The sequence below is a fragment of the Plectropomus leopardus genome, chromosome 6, assembly GCF_026936395.1.
Source record: "Plectropomus leopardus strain MGB_pleo_1.0 chromosome 6, ASM2693639v1, whole genome shotgun sequence".
In the NCBI taxonomy this organism is placed as follows: domain Eukaryota; kingdom Metazoa; phylum Chordata; class Actinopteri; order Perciformes; family Serranidae; genus Plectropomus; species Plectropomus leopardus.
The window spans coordinates 23,923,853-23,949,796 of record NC_142181.1 but is presented as its reverse complement, the minus strand read 5'-3'; the positions used below and the strand labels follow the sequence as shown (position 1 = coordinate 23,949,796).

Genomic DNA, 25,944 nt, shown 5'->3' with positions numbered 1-25,944 from the left:
TACGGGAAAAAGTCAGGGGATCATTACAGTGATAAAAATTCATCTTTTGGAGCCTAGGTCTGAACAAATTTTAATGGGAACCTATCCAATAGTTGCTGAGATATTTCAGTCTATGGAGGACTAACTGACACACAGACAAAACGACATTGCCATCCTTGGAGCTGTGCTGCCTGCATGGCTAAAAAAAAATCCCCCAAAAGTTTTGACATAATGTCATGAAAACAGTGTAAAATATAACAGTTAACTCCAACTACATTCAACTGTAACCATTATGTTTCCACACCCCCAATTATTTTGTCTCATGAGTCATTATCTACTATTCCTGGATAGACTGAGCTGTCTGTCCAGGAAACTGCTGCATCTCATTTACTCACTGGTTGACATCATGTGCTTAAGTTAAACTAATAAGGATCACAGGTTTACAGGTCAGATGAGTCTGACACTAATATACTGTAATGCAGAGGATTAGCACGCTGCTGGAGTCGGCTCATGTCTTTAATAGGAATGGGACTAATAAAATCTGTAACAGTGAAAACATAATGATTTGTGCATGTCGGGGTATTATTCTGGACAAATTCAAATGTTATCAGGGTTCCCACACATTTTCACCAAGAAATTTTCATAACTTTTCCAAAAAAAAAAACATGCTCCTCCCAGGCATTTGCAAATGAACAAACTGCTAGTGCTCGCTGTTTTTACTCACAAAGCAGACATTTCTGCCACCAACCAGCCTCAAATGCCAAAAGATCAGACCGGCAAAAACCGCTACTTTTCAAAACATCAAGGCCACGCCCCCTTTTTGGGGGACAGATAACTGAAAATCCAATCAACAGTCACATGGTGCAGTAACATATTTTGCATAATCTTAGACATGTTTTGGGACTTTTATGAACATATTTTAAAAATAACCAAAAACAGTTTCAAAACTTTCCCAAAAAGTTCTGGCCTGGAAACCAGTTTTCATAATTTGTAACTTTTTCAGGAACTTCATGGCCATAGGAACCTTGTATTATAGGTCTCCTGATAAAATTGACACACTGACCACTCTGATGGGACATTTAAGGAAAAAGAAGGAAAATACAATGAAGACCAGAAGAAACAAATGAGGACATTGACTCAGCTGCCACATTGCATTTCAGAATCGATGCATTTCTGTAGCAATTCACCCAAAATGGCCATTGAACTTCAGCCAAAGACAGAATTACTTAACGTAGTAACTCTGCTGCAGAAGTCACTGTGTGATTATTTTTAGGGCTCACCTGAACATTGCCAAAGTCAACAGTCTCATAGTGGAAATGGGCGCACTCTGCCAACCTGGGGAAGTGACCTCTGGGGAACGTCAGCCTTTGAAAAAAACAAAAAAAAAACACACAGCACAATAGCCGCTCATCAGTATTCACCACACTGACACCGTGATGGAGAGAAAAGCAAAGCCAAAGAGGGAAAAGAAAGAGAGATTAGGTCGATCGGTGAGGGAACAGGGTTGGAGATGCAGCAGGCTGACTTGTCTGTCTGCGCCGCCGTCATTTTATAGGTCCTCATTTCACTGGCCTGGATAAGAGCCCTGTTTTACAGCCCATAATAGCAGCAATGCTGTCTCGGGGAGCACCTACTTCTTCATGTTCTTGACCTTCATGCTAGCTGTGCTGACGCAGGAGCGCAGGAGGGGCTCGGCTGGGTGTTCTGTGATCTCATCAGTCTTCACCTGTCAAACAGAGAAAGTAGACATCAATAAGCGTCAGTCAGTCACAGGACGACTGATGGAGAGGTGATTGCGGTCAGGAATGGTTACGCTGGTCGCTAAGAAGCAGTAGTTGTAAGACGAGAGACACAAATTTGAACATCTGATATTAAAATAAAAAAGGGGAGCCCGGGATATGTTTGTAACACTTTTAGCTGACAAAGCATGCTCCAAAACGAGAGTGAATCTGAGATTGGCTTTCACTTTTACTTTTACTCATGTTACTGTATACAAACAAATATATGTATAGTATAGTACACCTTTAACCTATATTATGTTATTGAATGCTCATATCATGTCTTCTTATGTTATGCAATGCTATGTTATTTTTTGCTTATATAAGATTAGCTAAGCTATTTGTATTTCATGTTTATGGTATGCTATGCCACTACTATGTTATTTCATGCTAAGATTATGTTTTTAACTGTTACATTATATAGTGTTATGTTTTGCTTATATATGCCGTGCTAAGTTACTTCATGCAAATCATACGTTATGCTACTGTTATGCTTTTGCCAGGTAAGGTATGTTATGTTATTTAATGCCAATATTATATTGTGCTACTGTAAAGTTATGTTACGTTTTTATGCTGAGATATGCTCTATCATGCTGTTACATTATGTTACATTACGTCAGGCCATGTCATTATTTACACAAAATGAATCTGCAAACATTAAGGTTGCTCTTAAGACATGTCTGTCTATGATTTATAGTTATAAATATCATAAATAATAAAAGCTGCAGGTTTTGTTACTCATCCAAGAGACGTTAACCTCAAACACAGGAGGGTCATGTCCTCACAGAGGTGAGGATGCAAAGAAAGAGCCACTGTGGAGGATATTTGCATAAAAGTGGAGTAACCAGTAGAAATCTCAACAGGAGAGGTGACGACATCACTTGTCCGTGACAATATTGTTATAAGCACTTTTACCTAAACGCAACCTCACATACAGCTGTACACCTGTTCACACCTTCATCACCCAGACTGCTGACTCCCACATGAGTGCCATATGACCTCGGTGACATCATGATGTGGTGACATCATGGTGTGAATCACCTACACAATCAATGCCGCCTCAGGGAAGAAGTGAACTACGTGTCCATTGGTGTGTATTTGTGTGTTTGTGATGAGTCAGAGTTGTGTGTGTGTGTGTGTGTGTGTGTGGGTGTGTACCATGGCAGTGGATGTCTCCTGTGGCTGTTTGTCTTCTGGAGGATTACTGTTGGTTGCATGAGGTAAGGCATCGTCTTTGTCCAGGTCAGTAGATGGTAGCGCATCTCTGCAGACACAGACAGGCAATGCAAGAATTAAAACACAACAAAAGTGGCATTTTTTAAGGCTAAAATCCATGCAGTCTGAGGTTTACAATAAGACGTGCAGTTATCAGAAAATACACCAGAGGGAGCAAGTGTGGGAGATGAATTCACAATATGTGGTTTGGGCTCAAATCATGACATTGCACCAGAATGGCCCAAAAAAAACATGTATTAGGTCTGTGGTGTTTAAATGTCTAATATCCAAGAGGAAACGCATTAACAAAACATGAAAAACAACCATTTTTTCCCCATCAGAAGTAGAACAAGTCCTTGGTACAGATGAAAAAAAGGAGCATCTCTTTCTACGGCAGTGACAACAAAAACCATGGTGTCTTTTATGCACGCTCAGGAAAGCAAAGCTTGACTATTCAGAGAGCCATAAAGGCAATCCACCCACAAGGGAGTGCTTCACAAAACCTTCACTTGAAATGTGACTCAATGTGCTTGGGAGTGAAGGGTGAGGTTCATTCAGCACAACTTTTATGAGCAACAAAGACAGGGAAAGACAGAGACAGGCCTTGGATTTGTCACAGTGATTCAGCGTGATGAGATCAGGACGTGAGGCAGAGAACACGGACACACAGTGTAATTTAATGTGATCCACAGTGACACACCTAATGACATAGATGAAATGTGAAATCATATGAAATACAGTGAGCTTTGGAACTAATGGAGCTTTAAACAGGGACAGTTTTCCTCTGTCTGAAAAAAGGTCATATTTTAGCCCTGCTCCTGTTTTTATTCATCTTTTTCAAATGCAAATACACAAGCTTCTTCATCATTCTTTTCAGCTTTTATGAAACTGCAGGAAAAAGAGTGTAACTCACCCCTCAAGGACGTCACTACTTCCTGGTTCACCCTGGGGTCCTGAGGCAGCATTCTCAATCACCGCGGCAACCACACATCCAGCCTCCATGATGCTGCCTGACTGCAACAGCCCGCTGTACAGAGTGGGAGGGAGAAGGAGAGAGCAAGAGAGCGTAGTGTGGTTAGAAGAATATGGGAGGAAGAGTCCGATGCAATGAAGCCGCCAGACGGCAAACCCACTTGAGGCTGCAGAGAGCGCGACTCTAAAGGCTACGATCCACAGAGCCCAGACTGTAATCTGCGATGACATCATGCTACAGTGCCGGGAGCTGGCTCGCTGATAATGCATGTCAGGCTGCAAATTGAAAGGATGCTTTCACGAGAACATCAGCTTCTTTTTAGCAGAGCACTGACAGGTTTTAGCTGGGAACAAAAACATACTCATATCTTTGTCAAGGAAATGTCATGATTGTCAGAGCGCCTTCAGTCCATGTCCCTGGATAACATCTGCAGTTGAGGGTTGTTAGTTTTGAATGTTTCTATTTTGCTCACTTCAAATATGTAAGCAATTGAAACTTGGACAATGGGTTTTTGCCTTACATAATAGGAGCTGGTTTTCATTTCATTTCATAAAAACCAATGAGATTCATATAGAGCAAGGCAATATGGAGAAAATCAAATATCACAATATTTTTGACCAAATACCTTAATATCAACATTGTGTTGATATTGTAGGGTTATCTTTTGGTGCTTTCACAAAATATTCACCCCCATTATCAATAGTGAGTAAAGGAAAATAATAGAACAGCTAAAAGAGTCTGGTAAGTTCTGATAAATTGCATCACATAACTGTAATGCAGCATTTAAACCAGGAAAAGACAACACAGATGACATTAAGATACCCAAAATCTAAGATCACATTAGTCCCATATCATGCCATTGATATAATATTGATATATTGCCCAGCCCTAGGTTTATATTTGGTAACCAAATACAATAATTTAGCACCCTGCCATGAAACACAGCTTTCTCCCAAATTATTCAAGATGGTGGTGATGTCAGAAGCTTTCTGAACTATACATGTATATCTAAAAAAAAAACCACTTCCACTGTGTCAGCTAGCACCACCACCACTGGAATATTTCACTGCCAGAAAAAGTGAAGTAAAAACCAACCCCAGATCCACTCTTGTTTGGCATTGTGCCTCACCATATTTGTGCTTTGTTTTTTTGTTTTTTTCAATGCTGTGTCTCTAGGATGCCAGTTCTTGCTGTCTGATCCCTGGTTGTTTTTTATAAAGCCCTGACCTCACCTGAGCGTTGTGGGGGTACACGGCTATAAAGGCCTCAAACACAAAAAAAATAAGAAAAGTACTGGCAGAGTCTTTGCAGAAGAATACACCACCACACACTTCATGTGGGTCATAAGTGATGATTAAGAAGGATTACTTCTGTGTGTGTTTTTACATTGTTTTTAGGAAAATTTTGCATGGTATATCTTTGAATATAAAAAAAAACTAAGATGCGTCTTGCATCATTAAAAAAATAAAATAATAATAAGATTTTGAGTTTTTATGGCTCTCAAATGATGCCCATCCATTATCTATTATCTATTCATTATCTATGGTGGTTATCTATGGTTCACATTTGGCAAGAGGTGGAGTGGCTTACACATAAAGACAGACAACATTCACAGGCAATTTAGAATCACCGGTTAGTCTAACTTGTATGTCTTTGGACTGTGGGAGCACCTGTAGAAACCCACAGAGAGAACATGCTAACTCAACGCAGATAAGCCCCAGCTCCCGTGCTGCACTGCTCACATGATACATGTTCCTGAATACTGTTGTTTTTAATCACACTGCTGCAAACTAACCGACACACACAAAATCAGGGGTCATGTAGCACACCATCACATACTACCTTTATGAACCTGTTCAGGGGCACTGTGGTGGGGGGGTCCTCAAAATTCCTGGAATTAGTACCATAACTAAATTAAAATTGGCCTGTTGGTTGAAAGACTTACTTCAAAAATAGTAGGAGCTCCCAGGCCCCACTCAACCCATAAAATGGTCTAGTCCGCCCCTGAGCTACGATTCATCTCGAAATGTAGCTAAAGCTGAGCGATTGACCACTTTTGCTGCTGGAGCACCAGCGTGCACTGTCATGCCTTTTACGAAGAAAGGGAAATTTGGTTTCCAAAATAGGAAAGAAAAAATTGTAGAGCAATTCCACGGTGAAAAAACAAACAAGAACTCTCTCCGATAGCATGTTTAGAAAGGGCAAAGCTTACCAAGTTACTGATTAAAAAAAAAAAAACAAGTACTATAAAATAAAATGGCCTAAAGCTGGAAAAAGTTAGAAAACGAGCAGGAGCGACTTCAACAGTCTGCATGCACGTCTGCGCATGTGCACTACCATACTACTGTACTGCTACTACTACTACTATTACTACTACAGCAAACTAACTAAAAAAAAAAATAAAGGTGCACAAGAGAGACGTGAATGACGAGCTGAGGGATGAGGGGACTTACAGACACTGCTTACGCATGGGGACCAAATTTGGTGCAACAGTGCTGGACCGGTTCATATGTTTTTGTGTACTTTTCTTCAATTTTTCGCTAAACTCCTAGTATTGGTTCAATTCCTTTTCTCCCTTGATATACTATTACAAAAAGTCCAATGTATTACACAGGAAAAATAATTTGCAATACTCTATGTGCAATACTTTCACTTTGATATAGTGTATTTGTAGATACTGTGTATGTATGCTTGAACCAGTGTGTGTGTATGGGTATGCATGTGAGATATAACCTAACTATTCTCTTTTACTGTCTATTGATTTATTTTATTATATTGAAGCCCCCGTTTTATTCTATTTGAGCCCCGTTCAGGCAGTGCAAATGAATTTCTGCATTTATCTGTACAATGCCAATAAAGATACTCTATTCTATTCGATTTTGATATTGACCAACTTTCTTTTTGTCATAAATATATTTCTTTATGTGTCCATATTCAGTCCACGAGAAGACTGACACTGTGACAGCCGCTATAACTGTCACTCTGTACCAGAGTCCATTATCACTGCTCTTGTCTTTATGTGCTGTAAACAAACAGAGGGAAAGTCCTGATGAAGCGAAACTAGACTCTTCCTAATGTTCCTCTGCAGTCTTCCCATAACCAGCCTCCTAACACATGTGGGTGCTTGGCGTTAAACAGTAACTTCGGGCATGAGTGCACAAAAACAGGTCTCACCTCAGAGGTCCTGCCACATCATTAAAAAAATCCCTCCGATTAACAAGAGGCACTTTTACCTCTTCCCTAAGCAGGTCTGCTAAGCAGTAACATGTACATTCATCCGGCTCGGCCGCTGCTGTAGTAGCAGTTTCCCACCAGCCCCTTTGGCTCGTAGCCTCACTGAGTTGACTGACTTCCACAAAACCTCCTGACTCAGCAGAATGTGAGCAGGCAGGAATACAGGCCAGATCAGACTCCCCTCTATCCTCATCTCATGCTGGATCTCCTCTCTAATAGACACCATAACCTTGCCAGAGGAGAGCCAGCGCATTACACACACACACACACACACACACACACACACACAGAGCAAACTAATTTAATGTGGAGTAGTGTAACATCATAAGTGCTGTTTTGTGAGGGTCACTTGGGGAAAAAGTGTTTGGAAAGTCAGAAGAATGCAGAACTGGAAGCATTAGGAATACTTGTAGTCTAATTAGTGGCTCTTAAATAAGTAGGAGAACAGAAAAACAAAGCACCGTCATCAAGATGTGGCCATTATCTTCACTGTGTTAACAATATTTTGACTATGTGGCGCTAATGTAGGGCAGAGATTCCTTGCGACTGCATTCCCCCCGATAAAAAAGAAATGTTGCATGGCACACAGTGCAACGCCTGACCTTGTTGATTGTACCACATCAGACATCAGCGAGTGTTGTCAAGTGTAGGGACATGTTGTACTTTACTTTGCAGAGGAGGCTCGCTGGCTGCGTGCTTTAAGAGCTTCCTGCCTGGCTTTTCGTTTTGATGTGATGACTTTGCGAGGAGACGAGTTGAGGACAACAGAGAGCTACACAGGAACAGTGTTCTACTGTAGCAAACACCACAAAAGAAGACTATTTTGGAAATGCCCCAAATAGACTGAGCTATAAAAAGATGAAGCCATCACTTTTTTTTTTTTGTAAAAAAAAAAAGGTCATAATATTAGGAGGTGATCTTGCTCTGCATGGCAGAGAAAAATGGACGGCACATGACACATTGTGCCATGTCACAGGAGAGAAAAACAGAGCAAAGTCAAACCAGGAGCCATTAAATCCCCAAATTTAATGTTAGAAGGCTTAAAATCAACTGCTGTAAATGAGGCAGAAAACATCTTTTCACCACTTCACATCAGGAAGTATTAAACAAAAATGATTCATCTACCTGTCACACTTAAAAGAGCAAGACTTTGCTCTGATGTCAGGAGACTGAGGCAGCACAGAAGGAAGTTGCCCTGGTATCTGATGGCCTACATGCCATTTCTTAAGAAAAATAGGGCAGCCTACACAATCTTGTGCACTGTTTATGAAGCCGGTATGAGCCGGTGCTCGGACATGAAGAATGGCTGCCTACATACTGTAGTTGTGGCTGCAAACACACAGCAGATGCGTCTGAGTGAGTCACAGCTTCTTCTTCACATATGAGAGGAGGGAGAAAATAAAGGAGAAACTGCCATTTACCCATTTTCTGTATCACAAATACAGCTTCTTTTATGAACATCTACACCTACGTTGTTTAAGATGGGCTATAAATGACACACATTAAGTCAGATTGTCACAATAGAAATGTAAGCTAGCTAATTAGAGCATGTATTGTGGCAAGTAATAATAAGGTGAGTAATAATATGGCTGCTTTGTCATTATCTCTGTTGGTTGTCCTCTCTTATAAGGCAGCTGCAAATGCCGTGATGTGCTGGGAGAGATGAGGAGGGTGTAACATAAATTTCTGAACCTTGAAGTGTTTAGTTTTAAATCCCTGCAGGTTACTTGCAGACTTTTTTAAAATATATCTTCTTTTAATTAAATAAAAAAAAGGAAATCATCTGGTATAAAGCCACTTACACTGTATGCTATTCGAAAACTGACAAAACAAAACCCTACATTCAAATAAATAAACAATAAAAAAAAACCCCACATAAACAAATGAACAAGGCCATGTAAAGAAAGTTAAGAAAAAAAAAGGTCCATAGGGTCCAAGTGTAGTTGGTCAGCAGGGGTAGTTACAGTAGTGCTGGGTAATATATCAAACAGCATCAAAACACTTTTTAGGATTTTGGCAGGAACGCAGTGCATCACAGCACCTCTTTTAGTGACTGGTTTGGGCATTTTACAAAAGTCTAGCAGCTCATTGCATGTATCACCACCAACAGCACACACATTATGAAAGCATCCCAAAATCACCTGGTATATAACAAAGGCCTTGAATATTGTGTTGACTTGCAGTCTTAATGCAAAACAAATGACTTAATCCTGAAATAGCAGATTTTTTTTGTCCACTTGTGGAAAACACACTGTAAACACAGTTGCTTATTTACACATCCAGCAGATACGGAGCAACATTAGCATTCATTTGGAGATGTGTTTGAGTTCAAAAAGTGAATGTAAATCCAATATTTGTTCTCCTTTTAGCTTTGTTTTGCTCTCCATTAACTAGTGAGGAAAATATTTGACTCCTGAAGAAAATATTTGAGCAAGGCTAGTAAATGAAGGCAGGGACGTGGTTTCACATCATTGGGGTTTGTCAAATGCGCAGTAAAGTTTGGTCTAGTTGTACTATGATAAAAAAAAGAGGATGATTGATTCTTTCACTGAGGCGTCTGCAGTAAGCCTTGGGTTGGAATATATTTAATATGAAAAAAAATCTAGATGTTGTTGAGAATACAAAGTCTGCAATTTATTTAAAAGACCATTAATAATATACTATGAACAAATGCTTTCTATTTGAAAATGATCAGAGAGCACCTGAGTGCACACCATCCCTTTATTTCCCATCTGCTGTAATCCTTCGACATGCGTCAGACCCCATAGATCCCCATTGGGTCAAAGACCATGTCCCAGCCTCAATTTTTATGGCATTTGTTCAAAGTAGAAGGCCTACAGTTGATTTACAGCTTTTTCACTGACAATGCAGATGAGAGCTGCAACAGTAAACCAAAGTTTACTAAAAAAACTAAAACAATTAGCTCAAAGACCATATAATGCTCTACAGAGCAGAGGAGAGCTCACGCGTTGGGTGATTATCAATTATCAAATGAAATACAAATGATATCAGCATCTTTAATTGCACCGTAAAGCTGTAGTTGGTAACTTAAATACATTTTTTAAAAAAAAAACAAACTTTTTGTCATATTTGCTGAAACTGTCGGCCATCAACTACAGCCACAAACATTCGAATTCTGTGGGAAACACTGACGAATATGACAAAAATGATTATTCTTTTATAAAAGGTATGTACCGTAGCTTACACATGTCATGATTCTGAAACACAAACATCTTCCTCCCTCAGAGGATGTGACCGACCCGTGTAAAGTTGGTTTCATGCTCTCATTCTGAGCTCTGGAATGCAGTCAACACAGGCGAGGGAGACGCAGTGGAGAAAGGCCTGTGGTTGCCATGGTAACCTCTCTCCTGTCCACCGTGACTTGAAGCTCCTCCAGAGTGAGGATGAGTTAGCACGCGGAGGGAGAAAATGAAGCCTTAGAGGAACCTCTGACCACATCTTCTGACACATCGTCATCATCGCCATCAGACTGACAATCTGCCCGAAGCAATGACCTCGTCGCTGCTTAAATCTAGCAGGACTGAGACAGCAGCCGGTGTGCTGCGTGCGCTCTCAGCGAGCCACAACGCAGACAATGGTTCAAATCAAGCATATTTACTGGAGCTTTGTCACTCATTTTACTTTTTGAGGGAGGAGGAGGAGGAGGAGGAGGAGGATGGGTCATGTGACCTTATAATCTTCTTGAAATCGACCAGAGTGAGATTAACTTTATTTCATCTCACACTGAGTCGCTGTCTGAGCTCAATCTTTGTCCTGCAACCATCAGGGTCACAGATGAAGGGTAGAAAGCAGGGTGAACAGCAGGGCGATTAAGTTGTAGACAACAAAGACCCAAATATTCATCAACAAGCCGATCTGTCACCTAAGCCTTACAGTGGAGTACAGGCCTTTCTGTTTTTAAGTACAAATTCACTTCCTCTAGAACAGACAAACGGCAACAAGAGAAAGAATAAGAGGAAAGTGGGACAAATATTTTAGGAATATGACCGTAATGCTGGAGGATGAAGCGTCACCGCTGCGCTGCTCGCTCACCAACGCGATGTTGGTTGTCACAGAAACTCCCGCAGAGCGATACTAGATCACCTGCTCAGTCTAACGCAATCCATTACAACTTCCCTGCAACAATCACCATCTTTGTAAAGCTCATGTTCTACACTGTTGTACTTTTTGAGGCTGTGATTGTGTTATTGTATTGCAATACATCATATAATATCAAACATGTGCCTATTATTTTGTCCCTACACACTCCTACACACATAAAAGTACTTCACAGTGTAGGTACAGGCTTTGCAATATAACAGAGGTATGAGTTTCTGTCTTTAAATGTATTATTTTCTGGATTTATTTTACCATTTAAATAGTGAGAAAAAATATGAAAAAAGTCCATCCTAAAACCCTGTATGTCATCAAGTAGCTTGTTTTGTTGGATTGACACGGAAAAAGGCAGAGATATTCAGTTAACTGAAACATATGGCAATGAAAAGCAGAAAATTCTCACATTTTATAAAGTGGACCCACTGGTTTTTTTGGAATTTATGGTTTAAAAATGACTGAAACTATGATTTGATTGCAGAAAGGTTTACTACTTTGAGGGCTTTTCTGTCAATCCTTTACGACTAATCATTTCAGCTCAATATGAAATGCCTAATGTGTACATATTCTATTATCCTCCCATTTTCTATTTAAGGCTTTACAGTATGTTGTGATGCAATAGTCATCAATATTGTTAATCAGTTTCTCTGAAGATTATTTTGAATGAATACCAAACTTACAAAAACACAAAATATCCTTATCAAGCACTGATATGTTTCATATTGAGAGAAATTATGCCATTTTAAATAATGCAAATGTATGGTTTTTTAAGATAGTTTGTTGGTTTTTAAGTAAAAAAGGATGTTTACTTTAAAAATAAAAGTGTCTTATTTCTGTAATGCATAAATAAGTAAATATTGTATCTTAACAAAGTGTAAAGTGAAGTTATTCTACTATGTTTTAATGCCATTTTATATATATAGTTCCTAAAGTGCTACATTGAGCGCTGGCAAGTCTCTGCACTGATCAAATATCACGCAATTTAGCCATAAACTATAACGTAGTCTCACACATGGTTAAAACAGAAGATTTCCTGGAAATCAATAGTTGCCCAACAAGTTGCGTTGTACAGCCACTGGCAACTACAGCTTTTTAGAACCTAGGATTTTAGGCCATTTCTGCGACTTTAGAATGTTTCTAAGATTTTACAACATTTCTAGGATTTTAGGCCATTTCCAGGATTTAAGCATGTTTTCTAGGATTTTAGGACATTTCTACAACTTTTAGATGTTTCCATGATTTAAGGATGTTTCCGGGATTTTAGCACATTTCTAGAACATTAGGACATTTCTAGGATTTCAGAAGGACTCTATGAAGTTCCTAGGAGTTTGCGGCATTTCTAGAATTTTAGGACATTTCTAGGGTTTGGGGACTTTAGGGGCTTAGCTGACCTCAGTCTGGCATGAAATCCTGCACTGGTACTTTTTTTTTTTGATAAACAAGCTCTATTTTTGATACTTTTGTATGTATTCTGGCACCTGATGCATACTTAAAGCACAAAACAACAGATATGATGTTTCCCTGCATGAAACACTTGATTTTTATTGTGAATTAGAAAATGGTCAGGGGGGCCACCCTGCACCCTATTGGGGGCCAGCTTTGGCCTACGGGTGGTGCATCACTGGGCTACAGTAATACATTACATATGTCATACAGTAATGACATTCAGCAGAGCAACACAACAATGTGCAGCCTCAAAAATAATAATAGCTTCATCATAAAAAGGTACAAACATGTAAAATTATAAAATAAATATGTACAAAATCCCATACTGTTGGCAGCACTTTAAGCAGGGCTTGTTACTCCAATAGATTACACAGGCCTTTAAAATGTTGTGCCCACCCACTGCATTCGTAGAAAAGCAGCTCCAAAATCCCCTTGACAGATAAACTCAGATTTGTTTTCATAACCTGTGATGCAACCAAACACACACCACCAGCACACTAAACTAAACTGGGAACCAGTATGAAAAGTTTACCACCTGTGTACTCTGACCTGTTGGGCCTGACAGATCTCCGGTCAGCCATAAAAAAAAAAACCACACATGCAAACACACGCGATGTTTTAAGCAACCCAATGTTTATTGGCTGATCGATGAAAAACGAGCCTAAATCGGGTGTTGAGATGACACCTTCAGCGCGACGGCAGAACCCTGTAAGATCTGACCAGTACGTGGTGTTCAGTGACAATCCCAGTTTAGCAGCCTACCTGTAAGTGTGCACGCTGCTCCACTCTGCCGCCTCCTCTATGCTGCACAGCGCTGAGCTTCTCGACGAGCAAACATGTTGTCAGCATCGCAGTGCAGAAACGCTTTTCTCGGACACACACGCGCGGACTCACAGCTGATCATCTGAGGTAGATGTTTTTTAGGATAAAAACTGTTCTCGGGTGCGACATCGCTGAGGCAGTGTGGGAGTCATCGCGGCTGGCCGGCTGTCTCTCTGTCTGTCTGACTGCTGTGAATCTGCACTCGGCGCCGGGAGCGCGCACAACTGGTGTCGTGCCCGCGCCTGGGATATTTTAGCCCCAGGGGTTCCCAGACCTTTTCAATGTCAAGGACCTGAATGTGAAGCAGGCGTGAGGGTATATGCATGAGCCCCCCCCCCCCTCTGTCTGATGATATTCAGCAGCCTGAGGAGCCCCATCTGGCAAGTTGTGTGGTGTTAGGTAATGCTTGGTACAGAATTACATAACCATGTAGTGTAGGTGGGGTGGTAACAGTGAGAGGAGTGAAACCTGGTGTTCAAATCACTTCATCCAAATACATCATCTTATTGTGCCTGTCCACTAAAGTACACACTGAGAAATCCATATAGTGCTCTTTTTGCTGGGGGGCCACAGGGACGCTTTTGTGGTCCCTGTAAGAGCCTGTAATTACATTTTTTTGGGACCCAGAATCAAAAGATTAAACATTTATTAAATTAACAGAAGATTCATCTCTAAATATTTTGACAGTCGTTCAATCGTTTGTGTTTTTAATCAAGTAAATCCCCCTTATCATTGGTTGCAGCTTCTTAAAGCAACAGTCCAATAATTTTTCAGTGATGCAAAAACTCAATACACACATACAGTACTAAAGTCTAGTGTATAGGATTTAAAGGGATATATTGGTATATTGGCAAAAATTTAATGTAATATAATAAGTATGTTTTCTTTAGTGTGTAATCACCTGAAAATAAGAATAGTCGTGCATAATTATCCTAGAATGAGCTGTTTACATGTATCTACATAGGGAGTCCACCATGTTTCACCACCATGTTACTACAGTAGCTCAGGACGGACAAACTAAACACTGGCTCTAAACAGCACCATTTGCGTTTTCGGGAAAACACTGGCTTGTTTCTTGAAACTGCTTTATTCAGTGTGTTTATCGGTTTTAATCCCCTAGTACGTTTGTTTTGGGGAGAAGGAGACCGCTTTAGATAATTTGGCTCCCGGTAAAAACTCCCTGAACAATGAACACTGAACATGAAGTTTCAGCTAGTTGCAGTCTGTAACTCTCCCCACTAGATGTCACCAAATCCCCCTAAATCCTACACACTGGACTTTGAGTGTTATTTTGAGGTATCCTACTTGTACCTGAGGAATTCCATTTTTTGTCACTTTATACTTCTACACCTCTGCATCTCAGGGGCAAATATTGTACCTTTTACTCTTCTACATTTAATAGATCAAATTAGTCACTTGTTACTTTACAGATTCAGATTATTAATACAAATCATCAAACCACACTGCACTTTATAAAGTAGCTCAATTAAAATTAGCTACACTTTTATCAATTGTACCAGCTATAGGACTTGGACATTTTGGGAACATATGCTTATATCTGTTTGTTAAAACATGAACCTAGAGGCATGAAAATAGCTAGTTTTGTTTGGCATAAAGTCTGCAAACAGGGGAAAAGCTAAACATGTATTAGCATCTCTGAAGCCAAGTTACTGCTCCCATCTAATAGTAATAATTATAATAATAAAACAAAATTGTGAGTTTCAGCCTGAGATAAAGAAGCTTGTAGGAATGAGTTTTTGTTTTTACCTTGAAACATGTAATATAATGGCTTGTGGAAAAATACAAACCAATTCAACTTGATTTTTAAAAAGAATCTGCGGATAATGCAGCCTTTATGAAACTCAGCCTTTAAAGGTTTGTGTGTTTGACCGGTGGATTAACCGCTCCTCAGGTGTATGCTGATGGCTGCTCATTTGTTTGTTTCCCAGCCTGCCAGGGGGAATTTGAACAAAAGCACAAAGGTCATTCTGACAGACCTCATCCTCTTTCAAGTTATTTGTATTCCTTGTTCTGGCTACACAATTCATTCCTGAACATTTGGGTGGAGACAGCAGAGCTGGGGTCAATATATATTAATCATTCAACAGCATTCACACATTTAAACACAGCTTTTGATCTGACATGAAGACATTTTGTTATAAATTATGTTGCACGTGTCAGATATGCGACTGAGGATAATTGAGGAAGAACTGAATTTGAAACCTCACACTTTTACTTATGGGCTGCTGCAAGTGTGTCCTAGTATTAAAAAACCAACAACAAAAAAACACTTGACCTGATTAGGCTGTTCCTATCCCCACTTATCTTCCCCACACTCTGCCCAACACCTACACCCTGTGTCCAGCATATGAACTACACCTTCTTTCTCACAGCTGCGAGAAAACAAAAACACAAGCAAAATAAAGCCTCTTTTGATTTTTTTATTATATCAAAATACAAAAATTTGAGAGGAAAATTTTGTATGGGACTAAGCATTTGAAATGATATGGTGACATGAGTACAACACTGCTTTCATATTCTCATAGACATGCCATATACAGAGCATAGATCATGTGCTAGGCCCATGTCTACGTCATGATGAGCCACCAGGAGTGAGCCTGTGCGTTTTTTCCCTTAAAGGCTTTTGATGGCGACTGTCACCATATATCCAGGGCCGGCTGGTAACAGGCCAGAGTGTTTTTATTTTTACATCATAGTTCATTCAGGTTTCCGTTTACTCGATAAAGAAACGAGATCCATGGCAGTTGAACATGAAGAGTGAGTAAGACATGATCTCAGACGATACAGAATTCACTGGACAGCAGTGGCAAATGAGAGAAAAGTAATACAAATATTATACATAAGGCTTTGGTACAGCACCATACAGTATGAGTTAATTGCTCACAAAAAAGTTAAGTGAAGCGTATACCTGATGTAATGACAGAACAGAAAGACAAGTCTTAAAAAGAAAAAAAAAAGGGAAACATCAGGTTATCATTTTAAAAAGTAAAAAAAAAAAGATGTTTTTGCTTTGAAATATTTACATATGGACATTGTTGACTTAAAGAATGGAGACATATTATGTACAAAAAACCAAAACAATAATCAACATATAATACATGTAAACATGTGATGCACAGCACAGAGTTCAGTGGATGGAAATGAAATGAAATGTAGTAAATTTTCTTCCTTTTTAAGCACTACTTGGTTTGCTTGAGTATGAGCATTAGCTAAAACAGTCAACGATGTAGTGCTTATTGTAGCCTACGATAATAATACATTCTAGTTTCTCAGTGCTGGTACACATGAAAAAACAGAGAATATAGAAAATACTACATATTTCTATTTTCCGTCCAATAACAACCAGCTCGGATGTCCATGAATGATTGCTAAATAGGCGTTTTTTTGTCTTTTTTTGTATTGTCTCTACATGCAAGATTAATACAATAAAAAACCAAATCGGTTCTAAGTATCATCCTACCAGCACCTAATGATGCACTAAAAGCTGTAAGCAGAAATAAAAGAAATTTAAAAAAAAAACAAAAAAAAAAACCAAAAACCAAAATGAGCTAACAGTACGTCCAAAGCAGCCCTCTTAAACGCTGTACATGTTTCTGTTGAATATGCAAAAAAGAGCCCGGAAGACGACATCCATTCGCTTTAATAAACCCACGGAGAGTTTGTATGAGCTTTCCTTTCTACCAGGAGATATAAATACAAATGTGGTGTCATGGCTATACTGTACAGTACTAGTTCTACCGTCAAATGAGATGACGTGAGACGGTTACGCCCCTGCAGTAGTGTGCTTGAAAAACAGTGCTGTTAACCAAAGATGGCAGACCTAACAGGAAGTGTGTAGAAAAGATCCCCTCGTGAACCTGACGATGCTCTTGGATTTCCCTCCCACATGTTCCTGCGGTTGTGTACTAATCTAAATCAGGTTATGTTTCTCCTTTTAGGCTGGGTTAATAGTCTCAATATCATCACAAATATACTTTAGAGAGGGTACCTTGGAAGCACAGACAGACATTGCAAACACACTATAGAAAACAGGTCATCTTGAGTTCATCTGTCACAAGTCTCTATTATTCGAGGTTATACTACTATTTTTCCAGTATTGTCTATCACTGTCATCACACCATGTTATGATAAGGACCTATAGTGTCTACCGGAGCTAGTTTAGTTGCTCAAACACACAGGGCCGAAAGAGTTGCTTGTGAAAACAGAAACAAAAATGAAAACAAAACAAAAAATCTTTAGATCTCTATTCTACAGCACCACAAAGTTAAACATAGCACCAAGTCGTAATGTTCAAAGCAACTATGCCCTAACACACTTTTTCTTTATAATGTAAACACAATTTCCTCCACAGCACGTATTGTACATGACTATAGCATGTCTGTGACTCTTAGAAAAAAGTTTCCTTCAGTTTATTTGCTTTGGACACCTGAAGGCGAAAAAGAGTGAATCTACATGTGAGCTCATGAACGGGCAAAGTACAGTATTACTTTGTTCCAGGGATATTATTATTATTATTGAGGGCAACACACTTCTGCTTCTAAAGCTTTTTCCAATGGGCATTCACGTACTATACATCAGAGAAAATACTACTTTAACTTGTGCAGCCAGCGGGCTATGGCAATAATACATCGTACGGTACTAACATTAAGGTTTCTTTTCTTCTCAGATAAAATAACATCTGCTAAAGTATGACAAATGAGGCACCTTAAAATGTTTTAGAAACATTATCCACTTAAAGCCGTACTGTAAGCAAATACTTTTATATATAATCTAATTTCTTTTCCTTTTACGTCTTTTCATACATCCTCGTACAAGAACGTCTTCCTGTAAAACATGGTTTGATTTATCTTTACAAATACAATACATACCATGTACAGTACATAACAAATATAGATTTTTTTTTTTTAAATTGTATCTTACATTAAAACCAATTTGTTATAGTAGAATATGCACTTTGACGCTCACTTTCAGGCAATCATCACTCTCTCACTTGTTAAAAGAGATTTCATTAAGCAGACATTGAGTCGATTCATTCGTGTGGATATTTGCCGGAAAACCTCTGATTTGTTTGCTGCAGATGGAAATATATCTTATATGAGTTTGGGAAAGTGCTGCAGGGATGACGTTGTTTTTGTGGGAAGTTAGCATCGCCGTGGTTCCCTCCACAAAAAGCCAATGGGATTTTTGTCATTGGATTTTGAATTATTGCAGAAAAAAAGCTCTGTTGCGGACAAAAGTTCATAATGCTTGCATGCTTTGTTTAGAAAGATAACCTTCACATTTTTTTGAAATGTAGATGCAATCAACGGAGAGCTAAAATTAGGCTTTTAATGAACTACACCACGATCGCATCACGTCAACATCGCCACCACAACAGGGCTGTAAAGTCTTTTTCAGCGTGATGATGCTCTGTAGTGTCATTAAGCCACCTGTAAGCAACTGTTTTTTTAAGAGGCTTAAAAGCTTTAAAATTCACAAAGGGGGCATTTACTGATGAATTTTACGTCAAATAACAAAGCATTAAGTTTTTTGTTTTGGTTTTTTAAACACGTGTTAACCACAGACCTCATTTCAGGCATCTAACCAAAAACCCAATCAAACAGTGGCAGACCTTCCTCCGTGTTTCCCACTCCTTCATGTATTTGTGCCAACCTGCCATGATCAAAACATCAGCTGCCAGGTATTGTTTTTATATTTTTAGAGCTGGACTGATTTATTAGGAGTGCTAGTAGAATATACTACGTTAAATTCACACCCCCAAAATGTCCCAATTAGAGAGGGGACACAGAATGATAAAAAAAAAAAGGCACAGCCACACACATAAGATAAAACCGAACAGGAAGTTTGTGCTCCAAATCCCCCACTAAACACCCCAAAAGTTTGACATTTGAAAAAATGTATTCTTTTATTGTTTGATATTTATTACAACTGATAATTTATTTGTGCTGATTTCTAATCAGCTGTATTTTGTTGTAATTAATCCAATAGAAAACAGATATCAATAAATGTAAAATAAAACAAGTTTGTGTGTGGGACTTTGCCTAACGTGCTGAATCTCCTCGGTCCAGCTCTGCATTCAAAAACCTGTTGACTTTGAGGTGAGGGAGCTGGGAGCGCTAAAATGTCGAGGTTTTAGGACTCATTCCTGCAGCACTCTATTGAACTAGCGTTAAAAGGACCTCAGTTGTTTTGGTAGCCGTCAGAAGAAAGGGAGCTTGGCTCAGAACCTGCGTGAGGCCCGTTGGTTAGTTATTACCTCATACAGGAATAACACACAGAGAAGTTAAAGAGTTTGGACTTCATGTGCCAGCTGGTCATCTCACCAATCGCAGCTGCACTATAAACAACGTAATGGGTCATTCAATGTACTGTGACATCGGGACATTCATTTCCTGTACAGCAAAACATACATTCATTATCGGTTAGTGTTGACAAAAAAAAACAAACAAAAAAGAAACATACAGAGTAGCTAGCAAGTAATATACAGTTGTTAAACAGTCAGGTTGGCCATTGTTTGAGTATTTCCCATTGCTTGTTAACGGCTTTATGAAGCGATCACATTCTCCTCTAACAGCTGCTGTTAAACATTAACATCCTATCTCAACTGGTTTCGTCTTTCTGCATGAAAACTCATGCACAGCTGTACTCTTCAACTGAAGTTATTGGATTTATTTGCCTTTTTTTTTTTTTTAAATCTAAGCATTTTTTTCTTTTTTTTTTATGTGTATGGGTATTCTGTCCTATTACTTGGATATACACAGTTGAAGCAGGTACCCATTTAAAATAGAAATGTAAAAAAAAAAAAAAAAACAACAGCAAAACAAGAGTTATGCATTCTCTGTAGCATTTTCTCTCATGTGTCCTTGGCAGAGAAAGTAAAAACACAGAATATTTGAGTCCCTCACTCCCGCCCCCAGAAGAGACAAATATGAGAAGGCGAAGGAAAAGGCAGTTTATGTTAGAAAAAACAAGAGAGAAAAGGCAAAAAAAGGCACCTCGAGATGTGCCATGTTTCACAAATGATTCCTTAATAATGAAATACATATTACAGTACACTTCACAAATCATCACCCTGTTCTTCTAACCCTACGAGTCCAACCTCTGTTGAGCGTGTAAGTCCCAAATTATTTTGAGAGTTCTCATGAAGGCTATGATCTTAACGCGGTGCCATAATGATGAGCCATCAAGCACTGAAATTAAGACAGTCCTCTAATGGTTGGCATTGGATCATACATGAAAAGAAATACAAGATGCCTGCAGTTACTGAGAGTAGAAAGCTTCTAAATTAGATAAAGTTAGGCCATATTATCTGTCTGAATGAGTGTGATATAAACCTTTTTATCCATACGTTTCATATGTAAAAAGGTCAAGTACGTACAGTATACCACAAGAATTACAGCAACTCTGCGTTTACTCTGAGGTATATTTTGTGGTAAGAACCCTGTGTTTAAATACTGACACTATTTGTATTGTAGGAAAGGTAGACTCATGTCCCTGTCCGAGGACGCACCAGGCTTCACAGTACACTGTATCACTGAAAAACCTAAAGAGATGGACCCCTCAATGACCAGTGAGTGAAAAATCTTTAACGTGTTGTGACATACTCCACCAACACATTTTTATTACTGTAGGAGGGAGCTTAATTCCCTTGTTTTTACTATTTATATACATTATATATTTTCAGAGCATTTTCAAGTGAAATTCCTCAGAGACAAGTCGTGATGACAACTCAGAAAAGCCATTGTTCTTGTCTTCAAATGAGATTCCCAACTTCCATTCAAGCTGGATGTTTCCTGCTCCCCAAAACGCCGATGAAGAGATTTTAGAGATTATAAGAAATGTATTAGCTAGAGACCAGGCCAGAGCAGGGAGGGCTGAGGTGGGTTTTTTTTTTTATCAGGGGAGGTCAGTTTAGTCGAGTCCAATGGCTTGGTGGGCGCACAGGTCAGCGTAGAGTCCCATAATTTGGGCCCTCGGAGTCTGCACTGGCCAGTATGCCTGTCTGGTCCTCCTCAGACTGCCTGCGGTGCAGGAGGGAGGTCAAATAGCGATAGGGGTTCTTCTTGTTTTGCCTTTTCCTCTTTCTGTGGAGATCCTCTCCCTCTTGGGGTGTCTGGGATTGCTGCTGGGTCTGAGAGGGACACACACCTGAAAGGGAGGAGCGCAGAAGTCACACACCACCTACATGTTTTTAAGATGAATACTTAATCGACAGACAAACCTGTTCTACTTCCAGAGGTTGTGTTGTTATTGTTGTTGGCAGCCACTCCCTTGGCTTTAGTAATACAGTGGTGTAGCAGTGCTGGTAAGCTCTCAGACCCGGCAGGATCACTAGACGCACCTAGAGGTTCCCTGAGGAGAAGAGACACAGCACAGCACACGTTGTCCTGCATTAATCCAACAGTCGTGTTCGGTCCCGTCTCAGATGTGAAAAAGACAGAATGGCACTTTGCATTGCTATTTCCAGTATCATATGATTTGATGAGCTCTTGTACTTCTACTGAGAGCCCTTTCACTAAGATGATGAATTTCCACTTTCTATCTGCGGTGATGGATGAATAAAAGTTAGACTCAAAGAACGAAAGAAAGAGGGAAAGAAAAGAGAAAGTGAGAGAAAGAAAGAAAAGTTGACATAAGGTGGATTTGGTGAATTTATTGGCTATTAAGTTTCTTCTCAAGCAATCACTACATTAAAGACCCAGTCCAGGATTTATAGCCTTTACCTTGTTTTCCTGACCTTACTCACTCATACTTTACTACGAACCAAGTCAGCCATTAGCTGCCTTCTCTAATCAGTTAGCACAGCCTTTTAAGCATTGCAGAAATTCTCAAAAAAGACCAAGCCATATTAGCAGAAGTACCATGAGGCAGAAATTTGCTTTGCGTTAGGTGTGAACAGCATTGGTAACAGTGCTGAAAATGGAAACAAAAACATTGCAGGTTTGGATAATGATTGCAATCACTGTGCTCACTCAGGTTTAGGTCTTTAAATAGTGACTACTTCAGAAATGCGGGCATTATTGTTCTCTTTGCTGTATAAAACTCATAAAATGAAAATAATTTCTGGAACTGTAAAATGATTGTTCCCATAACGATGCACTCTTATGGTAGACTCTCTTAAACACATCTGCCAATAAGCACTGTTTTTCATTTACAGCAGATGCATGACAGTCTGCTGAGTGTGTTAATATGAGGTGTGTGTGCAGGTGTGCTTTTATAGAGAAAATTAAGAGCTCTTTTTGAATCCTGAAGAACTATTTTCATTTCATGAGTGATACATGCTAAAGTTTAATGAAAAATAATCAATGTTCAATAATCACATCAAGTTGAAGTAGCTTCACATTGTCACTGTATGCTGTTTTACCTCATACCGAAAACTCTGGTTTTGTTGTCCATCTCTCATATAAAAGATGCAGTTAAATTAGTTTAAATTAACCTCACAAACTCTTTAATGTTTAAGTTGAGGTTCATGAGGCTCATTGTGGCTCTTTGCCTTTCAAAGAACTGAATGCAAACAGCTTCAAAACCTGACTTAATGTTTCATTAAGTCAGGTTGTTGTGCCAAACATGTATCGTTTCAAAAGGCATAGGAATACAAAGCTTTAGAGATGCTTGTCCATCATTTGTCACTGTGGAGAGAGAGATTGAGAGGCATTAGCAGAGAGGGGGAGACAAATGTGAGAAACAGTCCTGGACAGATAGAGAACATTTCCATCATCACATGAACTGTGTGCAGAGGCCACAGCGTGTTAAATATAGTACATTTCCATAAACATGAACACTGTACAGCACACTTTCATAAACATGAACACTGTGTACAGAGGCTTCACCATGCTGACGGGAGGAGATGGCAGGAAGAGGAAATGGCCGTTAAAGAACAAGTCACATGACAGGAGGAGGAAATGGCCATTAAAAAACAGTCACATGACAGAAAAACGAAAGCACTCTGGACAACAAATGTGACAAAGAATTTAGTTTGAGAATTGTTGTTATTTGTTTGGTCGTAGAGAGAAGTTTAGAGAATGCATGCATGGCATTTTGCACATGGAACAAAACTTTAAAGGGGAATACTCCAGTCTATCATTCATGTGCGTCCTCTATTGATTCAAGGCTTTTGTTTTTGGTGCAGGGAAACATGTCTGTATTCAAAAGACAATCCAAAGACAAAAATGCTTCTCCACAGTCCAAAACCGCTCCTCGTGCTTGCTCAAAAGCCTAATTACTGCAGCCTACGCCACAGCAGGCTTACTGTGCCTGGGAAGTGTATTGACAAATGTGTCCTGCAGTCATTATTACTATTAGTTGTACTTCACTTGAATCCAGCACAGAGGCACAACCCAAAGCGATTCCCCTTTAAAGGAGAGAGTGATTAGAGCCCTCCCCCTGCTGACCCCTCCCCTCTCAGACATGGGTCCGACCCTTACCTATTGCGGCGTAGGGGACCGGGTCACAACGCTGCCCAGATAGCTGAGATCAATCAAAAACAAATCACGTAAGACCCTTACCCTCTGTAAAGCAGCAGCCCTATAAGCTACCTTCCCTTAAAGGCCAGTGATGGTGCAGGAGCGAGTCTCTGCTTCATGGCTTTAGCTTCTAGGGGTGTGAGGTGGGTGTGAGAGGGCGCAGGAGTGTGTGCAGTGAAGAAATACTGTTGGGCGTAAAAGTACGTGAGTCTCAGCTGTGTTTTTATGTAGGTATAATGACAATTTGTGTAACGGGGCACTAATCTATCAGATTGTTGCGGAAATAAATTCCTGCTATTGAGATTTATTTATATTAGTTCTTTATGAAAAACTGGCTTAAGCTCAAGAGTTTTTATCTTCATACAGTAGGTGCAAATCTTCTAATAAGACACCCTTTTTGAAAAATCACTTTCTAATGCTGTTATAAGCCATAATATCTACTTTAGGGTTGCCAGGTCACGGGGTATTTGTCTTCCTCCAGGAGAAAACCTATTTTTCTTTTCAGCTCTAATGGAAAAGGGCTGAAAATGTATTTATTAACAAGTTATCATTTCAACCTGCAGACTCTTTATATTGTAAGTTTCTCTTTTTAGGTCAGATCTTTTGAAGCGGGGTTTTATGAGGCACTTATCCCTAAAGAGTGTGTTATTTACAATACATGTCAGTCAGCATGCCCTAAGTTTGGAGAAGCAGACAGGAGTCCAACACAGAGTGGAGCGGTCAGCAACAAAATATATTTTAGCCATTTCTGATAGGGAACTGAAGCAGTTATCGTGCTCTCTTCAGGGCCAGACTCCATTTAAAAAACAACAACAAAACAGTGATTTTACATCGCTCAACACAGGAGCTGCTGGTCTCCCACTGCTTTGACCATATGAGAAGAGCATAGATGGGGAACTGAAGTCATTACGGAAAGGTAAAGCGGTGAAAATACTCTCAAGAAAGCATATACTAAAACAGTTTTTTAGGTGGGTCATTGTTTAGGTCATTTTTTAGGTAGCTAGAATATGTTTTGCTGTCGCCCCCCATCCACAGCACTAAATTGCTTGGCTTTTGTGTTGTCACTCCTGCTGCTTCTCTAAATTGGATTGTGCTGACGGACATCCACTGTATGTAATACACTGACTGTGGATAAGTATCCCATACAACCCTACTTCAAAATATCCCAACTATCCCCTTAAATGGCTTATTAATGGTTACAAATACTGTAGAGTTAGCCATTACACTTTTTCTCTTTGCTTACAATAAAGTTAAAAACCTTTGGTGCTTAAGGTTTTGTTACCATTTATTGATGCCTCTTAATGACTTAACAGCTATAGAGATTTTCCATAACCTGGCAACCCAAAAGTTGTTTCTATAAATGATTATCACGGTTCTATAAAGAAGATAAAAAAAACCCAATTTATTAGCCATTATTAATTAGGACCCTTATTAGCCATTAGTTGCAGCTTATAAGTGCTTTATAAAGAGTGAATTATCAGAAAGTGGTGCCTTTTTCTTTGTATGTAAGTATTGTAAATGTTAAACAAATTGTTAAAGTTGAGCATAAAAATAGCTTTTGCTAGAGAATCACACATTAAGTTTTTGCCTTCATGATTCTTTTAATAATTGATCTGAAATTAATTTTATATCCAGCTGTGAAATATAAAGTTTCAATGTTCAAAATGGGGGACAGAAAAAAAAGTCACAGGTTTGAAAACAGTCAAATTGAGGTTTCTGTAGCCTGTAGCTTAATGTTTAAGCTGTAGTCTGTAGCCATTATTTTGACTTTAATTTGCATTGTAATGAATATTTTATGAGCTTAAATAGAAGCTATCAAATGATAAAGACAATAATAAATTATCTTAAAATTAAATTGAGCTATCACATGCCATCAAGTTTAGATAACTGTCACTTTTAT

At 39.2% G+C, this 25,944-nt stretch overlaps 2 protein-coding genes across 5 annotated transcripts in view; both read right to left on the bottom strand.

The window, feature by feature from the left end:
* The window catches only part of arhgap32a (Rho GTPase activating protein 32a), a 34,133-nt gene extending 20,293 nt beyond the window's left edge, over nt 1–13,840 (bottom strand). The window contains exons 1-5 of one of the 2 annotated variants that reach the window (XM_088079046.1): nt 13,501–13,840; nt 3,886–3,999; nt 2,916–3,021; nt 1,614–1,705; nt 1,260–1,344 (exon numbers count right to left, since the gene is read on the bottom strand). In XM_088079046.1, coding sequence (XP_087935172.1) covers nt 1,260–1,344; nt 1,614–1,705; nt 2,916–3,021; nt 3,886–3,974 — 372 coding nt within the window. In that variant the 5' untranslated portion in view covers nt 3,975–3,999; nt 13,501–13,840. The remainder of the gene's footprint in view (nt 1–1,259; nt 1,345–1,613; nt 1,706–2,915; nt 3,022–3,885; nt 4,000–13,500) is intronic. The other variant, XM_088079048.1, reaches the window with a different exon arrangement.
* A 2,146-nt stretch (nt 13,841–15,986) lies between these two features.
* The window catches only part of igsf9ba (immunoglobulin superfamily, member 9Ba), an 86,501-nt gene continuing 76,543 nt past the window's right edge, over nt 15,987–25,944 (bottom strand). For 2 of the 3 annotated variants that reach the window (XM_088079043.1, XM_088079044.1), the window contains 2 exons: nt 21,803–21,933; nt 15,987–21,729 (listed from right to left, as the gene is read on the bottom strand). In XM_088079043.1, coding sequence (XP_087935169.1) covers nt 21,527–21,729; nt 21,803–21,933 — 334 coding nt within the window. In that variant the 3' untranslated portion in view covers nt 15,987–21,526. Of the gene's footprint in view, nt 21,730–21,796; nt 21,934–24,005; nt 24,049–25,944 lie in introns of those variants that run through there. The other variant, XM_088079045.1, reaches the window with a different exon arrangement.